Here is a 20,815-nt window from a genome sequence, read left to right on the forward strand (position 1 = left end):
GAGGCAGCATAGTGTGAAAAATGGCTTTTTTTAATATTGTATGGTTTTTAAACACATTTCTATTGGCCCATCTTTGCTGGTCATCTAAACTATATTAGAAGCCTTGTTAGATGGAGCAGTTATTCACAGTGGCTCCTTAGCTCATTTTTAAGCCCAATGCAGAAGAAACTGCCTAAAGAAACTAGTCTGGAAGAGTCAGATCTTTCTCTGTAACGTGCATCCAAGGAGACATGAGTATTGTTTACACACTGCCATGGGAGAAGAGAGGTACCCCTCTTTCATATCTGAGGCAGGCATGCTTGGATGTGGGCAAACAGAGAACATAAGAATGACCGTACTGGGTCAGACCAATGGTCCATCTAGGCCAGTATCCTGTCTTCCAACAGTGGCCAATGCCAGGTGCTTCAAAGGGAATGAACAGAACAGGGCAATCGTCAGGTGATTCATCCTTTCATCCAATCCCAGCATCTGGCAGTCTGAGGCTTACGGACACACAGAGAATGCGGTTGTATCCCTGACCATTGTGGCTAATAGTCGTCAATGGACATATCCTCCATGAATTTATCTAATTCTTTTTTAATCCAGTTATACTTCTGGCCTTCACAAAATCCCTGGCAATAAATTCCACAGTTGATGGTGTGCTGTGTGAAGAAGTGCTTCCTTTTCTTTGTTTTAAACCTGCTGTCTATGAATTTCATTAGGTGATCCCTGGTTCTTGTGAAGGAGTAAATAACATTTCCTTATTCACTTTCTCCACACCATGGTTTCACAGACCTCTATCATAGCTGAATAGTCCCAGTCATGCATCATATCAACCCTTTAATATATCTTTTTAACAAAACAGCTGTCTTACTCCAAATCTTCTTGTGTCCAAGTCATACCTGATTGCTTTTCTGACACCAGGTTTTTGCTATTTTTGTTATGCCTGTTAGCTATGCAGAGCAGATAGCAATGGAGAGTGAGCTGGCTTCTGTATTAGCTTGACTATTAACATTCACTGAGGGCAGAAACTCTTGTGCTTATATATGAGCCAAAAGAGTCCTAACTTAACTTTCAGATCCCAACTTGTTTTCTGGACAGTTAAAAACACGTCCTATAAACTGAGCAAACTTGATAGTGTCATTGAGAAGCTTGACTGTCCCAGGTACTGTCACATCAGAGAATCCTAAATCAGAGTGACCTCTTCTATTAAGCCATACCCCTCATCACTGTCAGTGCGGGCTCCGATTTCTTTGGTTCTCTGTGGTGCTTGTGTGTTAACAGCTTTTATTTCTTTTTCACTATACAGAAATGTTTTGTGACTACTAGTATATGTGTTAAAGATTCTCTGTGAGCTCTTTGGTACAAGCAAAGTCTTTTGTATGTGTGTGTTTGGTATCTAACATCTTGATGGCCTCTGGATGCTATGCAACAAATAATTGATCTATATGACATGAATACTTGGCTGCAGGAAAAAACAGTAGATGAAAAAGCAGATGAAAGTAGATGAAAATTCCCTGAGGACCGTTTTTGATTTTTCAATGCTTCATTCTGCTTGAGGTCCAGAGCGGTGGGTACAGAAGCTAGCGACATGGACTGAGCATAGCTAGATTAGTGGGTTTGTCACCCTCTTGTGGTATAAGAATACAAAAACCAAAATTCTTGTTAATAGTTCTTATGGAGGGAACATCCCTATGGGAGTGGCACATTCCCACTGGAAGAAAAACCCCTATCACTTGGAGATCCTCTAGTGTACTATGCTGGGGGCTGCAACATGTCTTAGGCCTGGTCTACACTAGTCTGTTATTTTGGAATTAGCCGAGTTAATTGGGGGGGGGAAATGATTCTGTCCACATGACCAAGCCGGCTTTTTCGATTTAAAGGGCTCTCTAAATCGATTTCTGTACTCCACCTTGGCAAGTGGAGTAGCACTTAAATCGAGATCGCAATCTCGGATTAAAGGTAGTGTGGATGCAATACAATGTTGTTGGCCTCCGGGAGCTATCCCAGAATGCTCCCTTGTGACCACTCTGGACAACACTCTCAACTCTGATGCACTAGCCAGATGGGCAGGAAAATCCCTGGGAACTTTTGAATTTCATTTCCTGTTTGGTCACCATCAGCACAGGTGACCGTCAGCACAGTCCACCATCACAGACGGCCATGCAGAATCCACCATCACAAGAGATCACTCAGTCCCGGATTCGCAGACGAGCTCCAGCATGGTCCGAACGGGAGGTACTGGATCTCACTGCATGCTGGGGAGACGAGTCTGTTGTGGCAGAACTATGTTCCGAAAAATAGGAATGCAAATACGTATGCTAAAGTCTCCAGGACCATGACGGAAAGAGGCTACTCCAGGGACACACAGCAGTGTCGTACAAAAATCAAGGAGCTCAGGCAAGCATACCAAAAAGCCAGGGAGGCAAACAGGTCCTCTGGGTCACAGCCCCATACATTCTGCTTCTACCGTGAGCTCTATGCAATTATGGGGGGTGACGCCATCACTACCCCACCACTGTCCATGGACACCTGCAAGGGGGGAGTTGCACGGACAAGGAGGAAGAGGACAGTAGTGCACAGGCGGCAAGTGGGGAATCCATTTTCCCCCCTATCCAGGAACTACGCTTAACGCTAGAGCCAATTGCCTCCCCCCACTCCCAGTGCAGCTCCCGGACCATGACCCTGGAGAAGGTACTTCTGGTGAGTGAGAGCCTGATCGGAGCCACGTGGTGGGGGGCGGGGAGGGAAACCCAGTCACACTGGGCTATTTGCATTTAGTTTAAATGGCTCATCCCTGCCCAGAGCCTCATCAGAGCCATGTGGTGGGTGCGGGGAGGTTGGGTGTTGTGTGAAGTGATCATCCCAGAGAGCCCGCAAACCCTCCTTTATGGCAAACCCACCAGGCATTGCTTGCTATGGGAAAGGGGTCCCAGCAGTTTGAAAACATTGAAATGAATGTAGAAGCAGCAGAACCCCGCGTGCCCCTATGCTGCCTGCAAGCTGAATTCTGTTGCCCAGCCGTGTGTAATGTTTTACTCATTCCAAAGTGTCCCCTTTGTTCTCTGAAATGTATATTTTAAAATACTACCCTCCCTTTTTCTCCTCCCACAGGTGCAAATGTTTCAATGTGTCCCCTATCTACTCCGTTCCAGAGGCTGGTCCAGAGTAGAAGGCAGAAAAAACGAATTCAGGAAGACCTGTTTGCTGAGCTCATGCAGTCCTCCTGCACTGATAGGGCAATATGTGGAGGCAAACAAGTGCGGAGTCCCGTAAAGCATTACAGGAACACAAAGAGAGGAAGGACGCACACAATGAGAGCAGGCAGGACGCTATGGTCAAGCTCATGGGGGAGCAAACTGACATGCTCCGCTGTATGGTGGATCTAATGCGGGAAAGGCAGCAAGACCACAGACTGCCGCTGCAGCCCCTGTGTAACTGCCCTCCCTCCTCCCCAAGTTCCATTGCCTCTTCACCCAGACACCCAAGAACACGAGGGGGAGGCTACGGGGACCCATACACTCAACCCCAGAGGGTTGCCCAAACAGCAGAAAGCTGGCATATGCGAACTTTTGATTTGGTGTCTCGACTCGTCCTTCCCTCCTCCTCCTCCCCCCTAACCCAACCTCACCCAATCTGCCTTCTGATTTCTCTCAGTGTGTTGAGCAACAAATAATAAAGAACAGTTTTTAAACAATTTAGACTTTATTTCCTCTCTCTCTTTCTCTCTCTCTCTCTCTCATTCATATATATAGGGGGCAAGTAACTTCAAGAGAAACAAACACAACTGTCACACCGTACCTTGGCCAGTCATGAAACTGGCTTTCAAAGCTTCTCTGATGCGCAGCGTACCCTGCTGTGCTCTTCTAATCACCCTGTTTTCTGGCCAGTGGTCAAAACTGCAGCGGAGATCTGAGCGGGCTCCATGCTTGCCGCACTATGGTGCCTGCACGGGTAATCCTGGAAAAAGGGCATGAAATGAGTTGTTCAGTTCAAGATGGCCAATAAAAGGTGGTAAATGGTTGTCTTCTGTAGCTTTCATGGAGTCGGGAAGCTCGTTAGAGCCGCAAGAGCGGGAGAGCAGAGTTTGCGGCGGAAATGTGAGCAGAGTTTGTGGCAGAAGCTGTGTGGCTCTGTTCACGATGGCTGAAAAACGGCAGGGAATTGTTGCCTTCTGTAGCTTCCATGGGAGCCCAGGACAGACAGCATGGAAAAAGTGGCAGAAGCTGTGCGGCTCTGTTCATGGTAGCCGAAAAAAGGCGGGAAATGGTTAGATGAAAGAGTAGATAGAAAGACGAGAGGACATGCGAGGTGGATTCATAGTAGCAGGAGACTGGTGGTGCACCGTGCTGCACCATCTGCTGGTAGTATGGCATCTGCTGTAGCTTTCATGGAGGGAGAAGCGACTGACAGCACGCACCCAGAAACACTCACGAGAATGTTTTTCCCCATGATGCACTGGGAGCTTAATCCACAATGCCAATGGGCAGCGGAGACTGCGGGAACTGTGGGATAGCTACCGCAGTGCACTGCTCGGACACTTGATGCTAGCCTCCGTACTGTGGATGCACTCCGGCGAATTCACGCACTTTAGTGGGGAGACACAACACCAAATGTATAAAATCGCTTCCGAAAATTCAAATAGAATAAGTTTGAATTAATTTGGTACTGTAGACGTACCCTTAAAGTCTGGCTGGATGCTGGTGATGAGGTCATGTACTCTATATGACTCTGATCCAAAGGCTATGGAGGTAAGTGCAAAGACTCTCGTTGACCTTCGTTGGCTTTAGATCAGGTCTGTGGAAGCTGTTCCCTGCTCCCCCCAACTGGGACTTTCTCCGGCTTTGAAATGGTGGATTTCTCCCATGACACAGAACCGTGCTCTGGATTGCTCATGTGGAGAAGGCTTCCCTCTTCCATCTCAGTTGTGCCCTTATGCCTTGCAAAGGAGCATAATTTTTAATCCTATCTCTGTAATCCTATCACAGGAGGGGAAGGAGGAGAAAAGATGACAAGAGCCCACGGCTGCCTAAAAGAAGGTGAGTGTGACTTACCTTTTCTCCACCTTCCTTACTGTAGATTTTCATCCTTTCCATTTCTTGAATGGAGGGGCCTTACCCTGCTCAGAACCAGCTATTTCAGACATGTTTTTATTGAGCATAGTTTGGAAACAATTGTAGCTCACTCTAAAACCACCATGATGGATTCTTGCAGTCAGGTCATTTTCAGTTGGTCAGTAGCATGGCAGAAGCCAATGATAAGACTACAGGTGCTCTGTCACTGTCGTCTCTTGGGTGATCACATTGTGGCTAAAACCCATGAGCAGTCCTAGGGGTGGAGAGCTACAGGAGAGAGCACAAGTTCAAATGTGCTGACTCACAAGACAGTTGATCTGGTGATCTCATCACTTCCACATTATTGGTGAGCTTCAATGGCTTTCTTGTTTAATTGATACTGCATCTACATATTTTCCATCTAACCTCCCTATGCATTACTCTCCCATGTATTTCTTAGGAAGAAGCCTCCAATACAGTATGTACGCTGCGAGATGGAAGGCTGTGGCACAGTCCTTGCCCACCCTCGCTATTTGCAGGTCAGTCAGGCTCTTCCACTCATTTGGATCTGGGGTCAAGGAGCTGCCACTCTTTCACCTTTCACTGCTGTGTTCCTTTTTAATGCAGTTTGGTAAGGGAGGCACTAGTTTAGAAGGTGGTGCACTGCACTGGGACTCAGGAGTTTTGGGTTCTGTTCCTAACTCTGGCAGAGACCCACTGGGTGACCTGGGGCAAGTCACTTTCCCTCCCTGTGTCTGTTTCCCTATCTGTAAAATGGGAATAATATGCTGACCTCCTTTTGTAAAGCACTTTGAGATCTACTGAGGAAACGCACTAAAGAAGAGCTAGGTGTTATTACTAGCCAGTAGCGAGTAATGAAGCTAAGCCTAGTCCCATTGTAACCGTACCATATGTGCCTCTTCACCTGTATTTCTGCTTTTCATCAGATCTCAGAGTCTGGTATAATTGCATCCTGTTAGCTTTCCTGCAATGCACAAGGAGGTTGATTGTAGCCCTGGTCTGTCATGTTGCTTAACTTGTGACCTGGGATCTGGTTTTCTGTAGTTCCTTTAGTCAGACAGGGAGAAAGTTTGTAACTTTTTTTATCATCTTTCCTAGCATCACATCAAATACCAGCATCTGCTGAAGAAGAAATATGTGTGTCCCCATCCCTCCTGTGGACGGCTCTTCCGGCTCCAGAAGCAGCTGCTACGGCATGCCAAACACCACACAGGTACTGGGGGAGGTGGGGAGACTTGAATCCTACCCACCATCCCATGGATGGATGGAGAGGGGAAAACACTCACCTCTCTTGAGGTGAGGAAGAGTCTAACCTAGGTAGCACAGTTGGCAGGTGGTTATTCCCTTCCTGCTGGGACTACTGCCTAACTGCTCACGCACACCCATTAGACAGTGCAAGTAGGTGGAAATAAGCCTTTGGGTTTGTACTGTAGCATTATTTTATTTAGCGTATAGGTGCCTTTTTGCAGCAGTGCCATCTTGTTTTCTCCACATTTAAGATACTCTTGTCAGGCTTCACCTTGTCAAGCATGTGGGATTGGTCAGGATTCCCTTTCGAGCCCATCAGCTCTACCTTTAATAATCCACAGGGCTTGCTGTTGAGCATCCTGAGATGCTTCCTCCTTCGTTAGTCCTGCTGGGATCAGACAGTTTTAACACTTAAATTGCTGCCTCGCTTTCAGGTAGCTTCATCCAAGAACCTTCAAAATTAAAAGTGGGGTCTTAGGGCAACTTTCAGATGAGTGGACTTTCAACCCAAGAATGTGATTCTGATCCAGATGCAAGTGTTAAGCTGAGATGTGTCTGCTGCTTTACAGATCAAAGGGATTATATCTGTGAATACTGTGCCCGGGCATTTAAGAGTTCCCACAACTTGGCAGTGCACCGGATGATCCACACAGGCGAGAAGCCTTTACAGTGAGTGCTCCTGCTTTGTCTTGCCTTGCCTTTTGAAATATGCCTCTACCTCCTTCAACTGGCCACATCTCCTTGGCCACAGCTGACTCTACCTCGTGCGCCTGTCTGCGATTCTGTGTCTGGCCTTCATATGCCTGCATTCTCTGTTGCATCTCCTTTTGTGTCCATGTTCCCCTACTGACCTCTTTTTTTCTTTTTCCTCCCACTCCCCAGGTGTGAGATCTGCGGCTTCACCTGCCGGCAGAAGGCCTCTCTGAACTGGCACATGAAAAAGCATGACGCAGACTCTTTCTACCAATTCTCCTGCAACATTTGTGGCAAGAAGTTTGAGAAGAAGGACAGTGTGGTGGCACATAAGGCCAAGAGCCATCCAGAGGTGCTTATTGCTGAAGCACTAGCTGCCAATGCAGGCGCCCTAATCACCAGCACCGACATCCTGGGCACTAGTCCAGAGTCCATTGCCCCACCCACCGATGGCCAGGGCCTTCCCCTCCTTCCTGACCCCCTGGGAAGCACTGCCCCTGGCGAGTGCCTACTGCTGAACCCTGACGGGATGCCAAAGGCATACTGCAGTGGGGCTGAGCGCATGAGCCTGATGGCCGATGGCAAGATCTTCGTTGGCGGCGGGAGCAGTGGGAGCACGGAAGGGCTGGTCATGAACGCAGAGATTCTGGGAGCCACCACAGAGGTTCTGATTGAAGATTCTGACTCTACCGGACCTTAGCAGGCAGGGAGCACGTGGTTGTTGGGACAGCTCGGACTCTGTATTTAAAAGAAAAAATGGAGAAACTTATTAAAAAAGAGAGAAGTTAAACAAATTTAAAATACTAGTAAATAAACGAAGGGCCTGCTCCCCTCCAGCGTGGATCACAGCACCCCCTCCCCCCCGACCCCTTCTCTGTCCTCCTGTCCCTTTTCAGAAAGGGGATGCTGCAGTTACTCAAGCGAGACAGAGCAAAGGAATTCTCCGAGTGAAGGGAAGCAGCCAGAGGCCCTCACTCACCCCAAACCCAGGCGCCTTCCCTGCTCCTCAACAAATCCCTCTTTGCAAACTTGAAAGAGTTTGGGCTCTGGACCAGCTTCTCGTTCATAGGACTCTCTCTGCCCAACTTCTATGCATTGCTGCATTCTGATCCTTGCAGTCTTGTCTTCTTCCTCCTGGGTCTGGGAGTTTGGCTTGGCACTTTAGGGCCCCTCAGCAGGGTGAGCTGTAAAACAGCACCTGTCCCCCCTCTCGCACCCTTCCCCTCCCTCACTGATGGGAAGTAGAGGGCATGGCCTGGCGCTCAGATGGTGCTCGCTTGCTGAGATGCTGGGGCTTGGCTCTGTACGAGAGCCCTGTGTGGGAGAGGCAGTGAAGTCTCCGATTGGTGACAGTCATTTGCACTTTGAACATGTTTCGTTTTTGTGTGGTGGTAACAAAAGTCCTTATTTATTGATCAGAGGGTCTGGTATTTTTAATTACGTTTGCAGGGGATTGGGCTATTCCAAAGTGGGCTTCTTTACATCAGTGGAACTCATAGGAGTTAGCCGTGCTGGAGCAGCAGCTGCTAGGGCTGATCCCCACCACAAAGAGAATCAGGGTGAAGAAAGCACTACGAAGCTGAGTAGCTGTTTGTAAACAGGGCAGTGTGACAGACCCCATGGGAGGAACTCCATTTGCATTGTGGAGTTCTGGAGCAATTGTTTGCTTTGGGGTGGGGTAGGCAGGAGGGGATGAGTAGCTTAGTTTAGGGCTCTGAACTGCGGAAACAACTTATCTGGTGTTCTCTCTCTCCCTCCCCAGTTTATTCCAAGCTCCTTGCATTAACCCTTTTTTCTCACTGATTCATCCTCCCTCCCTGCCATTGGAAGGATTAGCACTGTTAGCCAAGGAACTTGTTCCAGTCTTGTGACAGATGTATAACTAAACGTGGTGCAAGATATCACGTTCCCCATCCAGTTCTGCCTCTCCTTTCCTGAAAGAGATACAGCTATGGGGGGGAAGAGACTGGGCTTAGTTATCTTGCACTTGATTTGAATAGAGGCAGACTGACTGACATCTGGTTGCGGGAATGGCAACTTCTCTCCCTGCACTGACGCCCCTGGGGACAGAGCATGGGGTGTGTTCCCCCGACACATGCTCCTTACAAGGCCAGCTTTTTCAAATGTTCCTAGTTTCTGTGAGACATGGTGGTATAGTTTTGCCTGAGAGCGAGAGATGGGCATGAATAGCCTAGTAATTAAGACAACTGTTGTCCCTCAGAAAGGTTTAGGACATAATGTATCTTAAGTATCGAGCGCAGATCTTTGCTCTGTCCATTGTCAGAAACTTCGTGCAGTGACCTTACATTTGTTTGCTTTTTGGAAAAAGCAAAGAATAATCTGTTTGGTCATGTCCATGTGGTTCAGAAGGAAGTTACAATACCCTGTTTAAACACCGAGCCAGCAAAACTTGTTTGTTGTAGAGCTGGTTGGAAAATGGAGTTTTTCTGCAGAAAAGTTTGACAAACTAGAATTTCATTTTCATTGGAAATTTACCAGAGAATGTTTTAATTTTGTCTAAAAACTGGAAACAGGCTGACCGCTGAAATCTTTTGGGAAAATCACAGCAAAATGTCTTGTTTCTGGTCAGGTCGACCCACATTTGTCCAACATACTGTGAAACAATTCACTTCAGTTTGGATCAGTTCAACATTAAACTGTGTTTACCTGAGCTGCTGCAGGTTACCCTATGAGCTGGGCTCCCTGGTCAGACTGCATCTCCCTTGATGCACCACGTTCTTTCCTCTTCCTGACAGATTGGTTGTGTCATCTAGTCACGTGGTTGTGGTGCATCATGGGAGATGCAGTCCAGCTGAGAACATAAGAATGGAATGGGGGCTTAAGGCGTCGGAGCTACAACTCCCAGCAGCAGCTCAGGGCGATGTACGTTCATGTTGAAATGAGACACAACTAACTTTCATTTGGAATGTTGAAATGTCTCGTTTCAGCTATAAACATCAAAACCGTTTTAACGTTTCCAAATTGAAGATTTTGGCTTTTGGGCAGGAAGCTGAAATTTTCTGCAGAAAATTGAATTAAATAAAATTTGCTCAAAACCAGTTTTGATGGAAAGCTTTCAATTAGCCCTAGATATGTGGTTTTGCTGGCCAGGATGGCTGTGGCCAACTCCTGACACCTCTGTTTAAAACCCTTCTAGTCTAGGTCCTGACTTTGCATGATTAAAAGCTATTGTGGTGCAGGTTAGCTTTGGCTGGGTGGTCAGCCAGCCAGACACTGCTACAGACCAGTTCTGCAGGAGCTCTGTGGAAACCCTCTGTCATTTGGTTTGAAGTCTGATGTAGACGGGGCCTTCCAGGGAACACTAAAAGGAGAACTTAGCCTTATCCATTTCCTTTTATTTCTAAGGATGGCACTAAAATGCTGTGTTGGGTGGAAATCTCACTCTGGGGTGGTGCAATAGCTAGACAGCCTGCTGTGGATTCTACCCCATGACTTACCTGCAGAGTGATGCAGCCCAGTCACCTAGCCTGGGAAATAAGGATGTGGGCTGTACAACTTCTCCAGTAGAGGGGAAGTTCTCACGTTTCCAGCGGGCAGCAATGAGTGGGTAATTTGGCTCTGAAGTCCTTCCTATCCCTGTCACTTCCTTGCCGTCATCCCACACACTCTTCTGGTTTAACCTTCCTTCCTCCCTCCCCCTTTGGTCTCATCCAATTGTTTCTGTCCTTAAACACAGCCTTCTAACCTCCAGGGCAGGAGAGACCTGTGTAACTTCCAGCCCTGGGTTTAAAAAACTTAACAGTCAATGCCTTCCTGCTGCTTCTCCCCCTCCGTGTCTCTCCCACCACTCGCATGCAGTTTGCTTCAATAAATTATTGTAGTAGTTTGCAATAAACATTTTTGTATTTTTTCCCCCCATGTATTTATTTTTTTCTCCGGCGGCGGGAGCACGTTGGGGAGCTGGGCTTAGGGTGCTTCCTTTTCCCCTTTCACATAGGCTGGTTTGTGGTGACTGACTTAACATCACTCCCCACCCCTTCCTTTTAGTGTTCAGTGTGGGCACTCCCCACGTAAGTTGCACTCTCCGCAGTTGAAGTTGCCTCTTCGCGTCCCGCCATTAAGGTTAAGCTTGCATGGGAGTTGTGCAGAGGGGCTTTTGCTTTGTGCATGGGGCATCAGATGCCCGCTGTGTCACTCTGCTGCCACTCCATCTGGCATTGATGCTTCCTGAAAGCTGGCTGGGCATCCTTCAGCTCCTGGGACAGGGTGGGGAGGCAGGGGACACAACCTGGATTAGCATGAAACCTGCCAGTGGGGAGGGGGGTTAAACTTTATACTGCTTAGCAGCACTACCTGCAGTAGCCACCAGGTGGCAACACAGCTGTTGCATTGGCACACCCCTCTAGTGTGGAACAAAAGCTGGGGAGAGGAGATGCATAAGCTGACAAACCTTTGATTGCTATAAATCTTGTCCCACAGCAATATCCACAGGGAGAGGGGGAGCCCAGGTAGCTACCTGAACCCAAGTTGGGGGAAGGATAATGTAAAATGTAATAATAAAGGGATACTCTGCTTTTCAACTCGTTTTCTCTTAATCTGGGTAAAACATAACCAAAATAAATGTATAAAGGAAAACACAATAAAAGTTGTTTGTCTTCGTGCATGCAGCTTGTCTGCACTGGTTGTAGTGGATTATGCTGGGATCACCGGGGAAGGGCATGGTTCTGTATAAGCAGTGTGGGAGCCACTATTTTCAGTTACATTTGAGCAGGGTAAATGCCTAATTAAATTCCCAGCGATGTGGGTGGTAAGGATGGATGGCTCTAGTACCATGCCTGCTGGATGGGGCTTTTTCCCGTCGCATCACCTGTTTGAATCATGGTCAAAAGTCTGGAAATCAGGTTGAGCTGTCTGCTGTTCGGTGACGTGTGTGCAGGGGCTGTCTTCTGCCTAGAAGGACACAGTCACCACTAAAAGCATTGGGACCCTTTGAATCTCAGGAGAGAGCCAAATCTTTCCAAGTGCATATTTGGGTCCAGATAAACTCCTGCCGGTGTGCAGAATCAGTTGCACATGCTGCCCTGGATTTGCGAGTCCTCCGCTATGGGCTCTGGACCTGAGCTCCCACAATGGGAGTGGTGGTCTCTCCAGTCTCAACTCAAGGGGAGAGAAGCGGCCCGTGGGGATAGAAAACATCCCTTGCTTCTCTGCTATGATGGACTCAGGAGAAGAACCTAGTAGAGAGTTTTTAAAACCAGCCTAAAAAGGATGGCTTGATTTTCAAAACTGCTGAGCAGCCGCTAGCTCCGGTGGACTGCTGGGGGAAGTTATAGGGTGCTCAGCATTTTGCGAAATGCAAGTAATTTATTTAGACATCTGTTTTGCAAATCTTGGCCCCTGTGTAATGGTTGCAGTCTCTGGCTGTTGATCAGATCACCTTTGCTGGACAAAAAAATGGATGCAGCATGCATGCGTATTTCCTCTTATATATATTCATCTGGCTGTGATTGGTCATTGCTGAACATTAGCGGGGGGAGGGAGAGCTCAGTGGTTTGAGCATTGGCCTGCTAAACCCAGGGTTGTGAGTTCAGTCCTTGAGGGGCCATTTAGGGATCTGGGGTAAAAATCTGTCTGGGGATTGGTCCTGCTTTGAGCAGGAGGTTGGACTAGATGACCCCTTGAGGTCCCTTCCAACCCTGAGATACTATGACTCCAGGTCTGGGAAAAGAGGGTTATGGGCACTAGACCTGGCATGATAGGAAAGAGCAAGAACTTCCCAGACAGAACAGGGAGGATGCAGGAAATAACAGATCATCTCAGGCTTTGTCTCATCTCAGTGGGGGATTTATTAGGACACCCATTTTGCAACTGTATACAACAGGTCAATAGGACCATGGGCCAGATCCCAATTGCCAGATGCTTTTGAACAGACTCCAAAATCTTTTTATTTACTTATTTTTTTATTCTTCTCTGGAGTTTGGACCTTGACCAAGAAATTTGGACCTTAACAAAAAATAGACAACCCCTCATAACTTGTATGAGGGACAGATGTAGCTGCAGATGAGTGGACTAGAGCTGTGGGGGAGACAGGCTGTGGGGGAGGAAGGGTGGAGTGAGTGGGAGACTGATTCTGGGTCAGGCAACTTGGAGGAGAGACAGGGTAAGAGATGAAAAATCTGCCTTTGTCAATCTCCATGGCAGACCTGTTCAGTCTCTCCCCAGGCCTCAGGGACAGAAGAGCGGGGGAGAGAGGCACGTGAGCGGCTAATGCTCTCTAGAGCTGGAATGTGCGAGCTGAGCAAGGGATTTTTCTGGCTTGACCGTGGTGAAAACAGCCCTGTGTGATCTCTCTGGCTCAGCTGCTATCTGCATCTGGGACAGCCGGCTGGCATGATGGCTTCAGCCGAGCAATCCCCTGTGCCTCTCCAACACCGCAACGTCTGCAGCCGCGTCATCCTCCTGGCCAGAAAGATCCGCTCCGACGTGGCCAGCCTCCTGGAGTCCTATGTGAGTCTCCTCCTCCCAGGCCCATCCCTCGGCCGCTCGAACTGCGACATCGTGCCTGGCAGCCAAGCACAGCGGCACCTTGCTCTGCCACCAGCGCTGCCTTTAAAAGCAAAGGGGGTGGCTCTAGTTTGAACTCCCTGCCTTGGGTTTGGGTGCATCTTCCCATACTTGATATGGATGCATGTTGGGTACAGGTTTATAATGAACGTGGGGAGGGACTGGGAGCGGGGGGTATTCAGTCAATCAGCTCAGCCAGCGGATGGAACTTGCCAGGTGAGTAAAAGGGTCTTTGTGCAGCCTCATGAAGGTAGGGTGTAGACTGAATTCCTCCTGTGCTTTCCCCCCTCTCCCTGCTGGTAGGGAGATGAGTATCCAATGTCTCTTCCACCTGTTGCAGAGAATCCAGGCTCTTCTCCTTTGTCCTACTGTACCTCTAGTGCAGGTTCTGTGTTTTTCTAGCACCCCTGAAGCAGAAACAGAAACACAGCCACCTCGAAGGTAGAACGTGACTGATGCTTGAGGGCATGCATCACGCACACCCTTCTGGGGATTGAACTACCGAGATAAAGATTGTTACAGCCTCACCCACACCTTCTGGATCAGGGACAGAGAGGATATGTAACACGTTCCCCCTGTGCAGCAGTTGAAGCTGTCTCCAATTGACCTATCAGTGGGAGGGAACATACATCTGTGGGCGGTGTAGGAATTCGGGCAGGGTATGGGTTAAAGTTCTTGCCCTTCACCCCAAAATGCAGTGGGAGGTTTGGTGGGAGGAGGGGAAGGACCTTGAGTTTGTCTTAACAGATGCTAGAGCTTGGTTGGGGAAGATGGGTGTTAATATTCAAGGTGCCTCGGGCATGGTGTCACCTTGTGGGCGCTGCTAGAAAAAGAAACAGAGCTGATGGTTCATGAAATCTGAGTCAGTCCTGGGTCTGCTTTCCACCAGCATATTAGTGCCACCCACATCACCATCACAAGAGCCCAGGGAGCACTGGGTGCCAAGCTCTGGAAAAGCCCTGCTGTAAATTCCCCCAATCCTCTCACGTTTCTTGAGTGCTCCTGACTCTTCATCAGAAAGCTTTCCAGCAGGGATTTTCTAGCCAGCTCTAGAGGCAGCTCCTGCAGAGCTCCTGCATTTTTGCTTTTCCATTGGTTTGGGGCTTGCTTAGGAGAGGAGTGACCCCTTCATTCATAGATTCCACCCCTGGAAGGGACCATGGTGATCATTTAGTCAGACTCCTGCAAAACACAGGCTGGAGGACTGCCCCAAAATCATTCCTGGAGCAGAGCTTTGAGAAAAACATCCAGTCTTGATTGTAAAACTGTCGGTGGTGGAGAATCCACCACAACCCTGGGTCAATTGTTCTGATGGGTAATTACTCTCATCAGTAAAAATGTTCTTATTTCCAGCCTGAATCTGTGCAGCTTCAACTTGCAGCCATTGGATTGTGTTAGACCTTTCTCTGCTAGATTTAAGAGCCCATTATTTAATCTTTGTTCCCCAGGTGGGTACTTACAGACTGCGATCAAGTCACCCCTTAACCTTCTTTTTGTTCAGCTAAATAGATTTTGCTCCTGGAGTCTCTCACTATAAGGCAGGTTTTCCAATCCCTTCATCGTTCTCACGGCTCTTCTCTAATCCTTCTCCAATTTATCAACATTCCTCTCGAATTGTGGGCTCTGGAACTGGACATGGTATTCCAGCAGTGATTGTACCAGTGTCAAACACAGAGTTAAAATAACTCCTCTCCTCAAGTATCAGAGGGGGAGCCGTGTTAGTCTGGATCTGTAAAAAGCGACAGGAGTCCTGGGGCACCTTATAGACTAACAGACGTATTGGAGCATGAGCTTTCGTCATGTGATGAAGTGGGTATTTACCTGCGAAAGCTCATGCTCCAATACATCTGTTAGTCTATAAGGTGCCCCAGGACTCTTTGCCCCTCTCCTCAAGAGTCCCCTTTGTGCATGTCAGGATTGCATTATCTCTTGTGGCCACAGCCCCACCATGGGGGCTCATGTTCAGTTGATTATCCAGCACCACCCCACCATTTTTTTTTTCCAGAGGCCTCTATCCAGTCTGTGTGGCCAGTACCGCCATAGGCAGCACCTAGGGCCTGGCTTCTGTTTTTGCTGACAACAGGGCTTGAAACAGGGACTTTCAGAGCTAAACACGTGACCTGCTACATTTTCAGCTAAAGAACCAGCCTCGGTAGGTGGAGACTGTAGCAGACCCATCTCCTCGGTGGATCAAGGACATAGGGGGACACAACACTGGCCGGTAGTTACCCACTAGCTGTCCCAGCTAAGGGCTGACTGAGGCTAATGCAAAACAGCAGAAGCTAGGCCAGGGACAGGCTACCCTGTGACTGTCCCTTCTGGGGGGTTTGCTAGCAACAGTTTTGCTAACTCGTCTCCTCCTTACTCATTTCTCCATTGTTCAGATAATGTGGAGCGGCCAAGGCCCAGGGTGGTGACAGTAGCAATCTTAATAAAGCTTCCCCTTCCTTCCTTGGCGGCCGGCTTGGTGTACGAGTGATACGTGACTGACACGTTCCCCAGGGTACGCTTTGGGCTGCCTGACAGTTATGTCCCCTCAATACTCCAGCCTGGGCTGCCTTTTGTGCTGCTTTGCTGTGAGAACCGCCCCTCCAGGTCTGTTCACACCCAGCCTTTAGCATGCACCATCACCCCCAGCTGTATTACATGGATGCTCTGGTCACCACTCATGAGTTACGTACAGGGCAACACCCGCCAATTCCCAGTCGCAGACCTTTCCCCAGAAATGGACGTCTTGTACAACCCAGCACCCGCTGGATGATACAAGCTCATGGAAAGGCCGACGTTTCATCAATGGACAATGATGTGCACAGACCCTGCTAGCTCAAGTGGAGGTTCCCAAACAGTTCAATCCAAACAACACTGGTTTAGTTAAAACAGGTTTATTAACTACAGACAGAGAGAGAGATTTTCAGTGATTACAAGTAATGAGGCCTAGAAGTCAGAACTGGTTACAAAGAAAAAAAAAGATAAAACACCAGCTTATACCTAACAAGCGAAGTGAACTTAAAACCAATGATTTTTCTCAGTATAAGCTGCCAGCAGTCTGGATTGGCTGAAGGCTGCTGGCTCTTCAAAACACCCATAGACTTGAACAGTAACTTTCAATTGACCCCTCCCCCAGTTCAAAGATGTTTCCTTTCTCTTTCAAGCTTTGTAGCTGTCCTGAGTAGAGACGGGGGCGGGGGGAGAGAATTGATTTGTGTTGTGTGTCCCCTCCATTCTTATACCCTTCTCCCCTCTTGGAGGATTACCTTTAACTGGGGTTCATGCAACAGGCAGTCTGTTTACACAGAAGCTCCCAGTTGTTCTATTGTCAAATATGTAACGTTCTCGCTCACACCCTTCTTCCTGCCGCAGAATGGCCATTTAACTATGTGATTGTCCAACTGATCATGCTGATACATGGCTGGGGTGGGGTGCCAGTGTGTCTGTCTCTGAAGAACTGGTTTGGGCCTGCCTTTCTAACTCTGGAACATATCACAGCAATGTTACACAGGAGAATCTTATAACTTTACATACAATGTTGCCACACATTTTACCCTGACAACAATGTTCAGCAGATTATGAGTTTTTTTGATGATACCTCACAAGGCATACTTTGTACAGAATTTATCATAGTCTTGTTAAAAGGGTGAACGTGGGGTACAATCTGTCTCAGTGACACTGGGATTTCTCTTCTCCCTGGCATGGATTCTGCTTATCAGGAAAGGAGTGAGTGGTTAGGGTGGTGAGGGCAAGTGAATGTGTTTGGCTGCAGGGGCTGGTGAGGTGGAGTGGGTGGTTTTGGGGTGATGGCATGGGAGAAGGGGAGCTGATGAGGTGGAGAAGGGAGGGGAGTGGATGGGGCTAATAGGGGAGAGTGGGGGAATGATCTTTCTGTGACTGAACCTCCGCCCTCAGGTGGAGAGGCAGGGGCTGGACAGAACCATCAGCCTGGACTCGGTGGACGGCGTGCCAGCTGCAGCCATGGAGCAAGGGGGCGAGCTGACAGTGGCTGAGCGGTTGGGTGCCAACCTGCAGGCGTACCGGGCATTCCAGGTGCTGCTGGGCGAGGTCCTGGAAGAGCAGAGGTCTCACCTGACCCCGCTGGACACAGACTTCCACGCCTCCATCCAGTCCGTCCTGCTGCAGGTGGCGGCCCTGGCCTACCAGCTGGAGGAGCTGCTGGCGCTGCTGGGTCACGGCAGGCCAGTCTGGGAGGCAGCCGGCCCCGAGGACCCGGCCCGTCGCAGCTTGTTCGAGATGAAGCTGCGGGGGCTGAAGGTGCTGCAGGAGCTGGCTCACTGGACTGTGCGGTCCGTGCGAGACCTGCGCCAGGTTGCCAAGCACAGCCAGGGCTCTGGCACTGCCCACGGGGGCCAGGCCCAGAAGGAATGAGGCCGCCTGCCTCCCTGCCGCTGGGGTAGATGGGGCCTCCCCATCCCCCCTCCCTTCAGCAAGGCAAGAGCTGGTGGGGGGGAGGGGTCTCCAACCCAAGGGCCAGGTCTAGGCTCTGGCACAGGCAGGCATCCTGCTCAGCCTCCCCCAGACAACCTGGCCAGCTGGGCCAGAGGAGGGACCTTTTATTCCCAAACCACCCAGCTGGCTTGGGGCGGGGGAGGGGAGCAGGCATCAAGCAGCCACTGGCCAGCGCCATAAGGGCTAATGGGCTGCTGTGGCAAGAGGTGGGATGGCCAGATGGGGGAGGGGGGCTCAAATCCCCGATGTGCCAGCTCTGGCCATTCCCCCCTCCTCTTGGGATAGGAAGGTGGGCTGGCTCTGGGGTGGCTCAGCAGAGGGCAGGGGAGTTGAGGGAAGGTGGGGGGAAGGGTACGTGCGTGGCAAGAGGGGGACAGGAGGCGGCTCCCAACTCCCACTTCTCAGCTTAGAAGCTGATGGCCCCACTTGCTTGCTGTGGGGAGGGAGCTGTGACGCGGCTGGAGCCCAGAGCAGCTCCTGAGGGGTGGGGGCAGGGGCTGCCCTGCTGGGAAGAGGAGGCAGGGCCGCTGCAGGGATCCCCCACATGTCCCAGCTGCAGGAGAGGGGGAAATGTCTTCCAGGGCAGGGAGATGGAGATGGGGGGCGGTGGCTCGTCTGAGACAGAGGGAGAAGGATAGAGGGCTGGGGAGGAACCCGGAGCTGCTGCGGGGAGTCGTCCTACCCACCTCCCACCTGGTTTGAGGCCAGCTGAGGCCATCACCGAGTTCCCACCTAGCATGACGTGTCCCCTGCCAAGCCCTGAGATTACAGGAGCTCTGTTTGATGGTCTTGCTGAGCTCTTAAGGGAAGAAGGCCAGACAAGCGCCTTCATCTCACCGCCCCCCGACCCAGCCATGGAGGTTGGGGTCTCCTCTCCCGCCCCTCTCAGCCTTGGCTGCATTTAACCAGTGTGTTGGCGCTTGGCGAGCTACCCAGGAAGCAACGGCTCCTGCTTAAGAAGGGAGACGGGGGCCCAAGACCGGTGGCACTCCTGAGCTGGGGGCAATGTGCCGCTGCACCAGATAGTCCATGAAACCCACTAAGGCCAGTTGGTTTGACGTGATGCCCAGATGCTATGGTGATGGGCAGCAGGATAAAACCTATGAAAGTCAAGTAAGCAGCAGACCCTTTCTGCCTGATGCAGGGCAGGTGGCTGAAGACGCTGCAGAGGCTGGCTTGCTGAACCATGAGAACTGTCTAGCTAGGACCTTAAGCCCTTTCCAGACCCTGATCCCCATTTTCCAGGTGGGGAAACTGAAGCATGGCATTGAGCAAGATCACACAAGAAGCTTGCATCAGCCACAGGAGGGGAGCTGAGATCTGCCCACCTGTCCTGCCCCTTACCCATGTGACCCACAAGACTGGACTGATTGATCTGGCTGCTTTGGGGTCAGACACTCCCACCTGGGAGCTCTGAACAGGGAGGAGCAACTGCCAGCATAGCCCTGCTGTGTCTGTTTGGGCAGCCCTCAGGGTCCCAAAGTAGGTGTAGCCCTCAGTAATTCCATTGAGGCTCCCAGGAAAACTGTTCTCAGCCTATAACCCCCCCCCCCCCCCCCACACACACACACACCCTCCTGCATCTGCTTTGGAGACGGGACAAGAGCAGCCTCCCAATGTACAGAGAAGGCTCGACAAGCGAGTTCTGTTTTGTTTGCCCCGCTTTTCCTGACTGCCTCCTGGAACGGATGGAGAACAGGGGTAGGCTCTGGCATGAGAGATCCAGATTAAGCACGAAAAGAAGTGACTTTTATCCAGACTGTGGGGTTGGGTTTTTTTTAAGCATGCGTTTAACTCAAGCGCTTTTGCAAACAGGTGAGAGAGAAGAGCTCTGTTAAAAATAAATTCAGCTGAGAGCTGGAAATCCAAACCTGCGCCTTCCTTCCAGCTATCCTGCCCAACCAGGCGCACAACTTTGATCCTGATATTTGGAAGGTAAAACACAAGCAGAAAAATAAACTTTGAGTTGTTTCTTTATATGGAAAAACAGCCCTTTCAGGCCTTTAAATCTACGTATCTAACAAAGGGTTTTCTCTAGTTTTCATCCCTTCCAATGTGCTACCTACACGTTTTTCTATAAAGAGGTAAAACAGACCATACCGCCCTGCCACTCTCACTCTCACTCGCCCACTCTCCTCTTCCTCCTCCTCCTCCTCTCACCTTTAACCACTATCCTTCTACTGTGGCTGGGTTTGCACTATGGGGTTGAACTGTTCTATGAAATATTTTGACAGTGGATCTGACTGGTTTTCGGCTTTTTGCTTTTGAAAAATGGGAAGGAATAATTTAAACTGTAACTGTGACTGGAGATATTTTAATACTGACTCACGAAACTCAGCGCTCTGTAATTTTACAATCTCACTCCACGATCTCTGCTTCTCCTAGAGTGGATCTTGGAGTGATTTGTTTTGGCCTGTAGGTGTTCTTATTTTTTCCTGAATGTAACAAACAGATTTAGAAAGAAATTGAACCTAAATGGCATATCATGATTTTGCTTTTTCACTCCCAAAAACGTTGCTTTACCAGTTTTTGTTAGAGACAGAGTACTTTTTTGTTTGTTTGGGGATTTGTTTAGTTTTTTTGGACACACACAATATTTTGGACTTAGCAGGAGTTGAAATGTTTAGTGTAGTTTGGGGAGATCATTGCTGTCAGCTGTTTCATACTGAGGAAATAAGACCTGGAATGTAGCAAATTAAACTTTTGGTGGCTTGGGGAAAGGAAGGTGGGGGAAATACAGGTGAGCGGGGTCTCATTACCTCCCCTGGACCGGAGTGCTGGGTCTGTCTTAGCCCTCCATGTCCCCTGTCTACATGTGGGAGTGCAGAATATTC

The 20,815-nt window shown here is 49.4% G+C and overlaps 2 protein-coding genes across 3 annotated transcripts in view; both read left to right on the plus strand.

Annotated features, from left to right (window-relative positions):
• Positions 1-11,536, plus strand: part of ZFP91 (ZFP91 zinc finger protein, atypical E3 ubiquitin ligase) — a 30,602-nt gene extending 19,066 nt beyond the window's left edge. For both annotated transcript variants that reach the window (XM_045012718.1, XM_045012717.1), the window contains exons 7-11: positions 4,968-5,018; positions 5,494-5,572; positions 6,153-6,267; positions 6,872-6,971; positions 7,185-11,536. In XM_045012718.1, coding sequence (XP_044868653.1) covers positions 4,968-5,018; positions 5,494-5,572; positions 6,153-6,267; positions 6,872-6,971; positions 7,185-7,695 — 856 coding nt within the window. In that variant the 3' untranslated portion in view covers positions 7,696-11,536. The remainder of the gene's footprint in view (positions 1-4,967; positions 5,019-5,493; positions 5,573-6,152; positions 6,268-6,871; positions 6,972-7,184) is intronic.
• A 1,706-nt stretch (positions 11,537-13,242) lies between these two features.
• On the plus strand, positions 13,243-20,155 carry CNTF (ciliary neurotrophic factor). Its single transcript, XM_045012744.1, has 2 exons — positions 13,243-13,463; positions 17,424-20,155. The coding sequence occupies exons 1-2, from the start codon at positions 13,347-13,349 to the stop codon at positions 17,898-17,900; spliced, it is 594 nt and encodes a 197-aa protein (XP_044868679.1). The 5' UTR covers positions 13,243-13,346; the 3' UTR covers positions 17,901-20,155.
• The last annotated feature ends 660 nt before the right edge of the window (positions 20,156-20,815 follow it).

The sequence above is a fragment of the Mauremys mutica genome, chromosome 4 (assembly GCF_020497125.1).
Source record: "Mauremys mutica isolate MM-2020 ecotype Southern chromosome 4, ASM2049712v1, whole genome shotgun sequence".
In the NCBI taxonomy this organism is placed as follows: Eukaryota; Metazoa; Chordata; order Testudines; family Geoemydidae; genus Mauremys; species Mauremys mutica.

Excerpts from the sequence above, each read along its gene's own strand:
- CNTF (XM_045012744.1), top strand. The coding sequence starts at position 13,347 with ATGATGGCTTCAGCCGAGCAATCCCCTGTGCCTCTCCAACACCGCAAC. Across the intron at positions 13,464-17,423 it reads CCAGCCTCCTGGAGTCCTAT|GTGGAGAGGCAGGGGCTGGA; the intron begins GTGAGTCTCCTC and ends CTCCGCCCTCAG.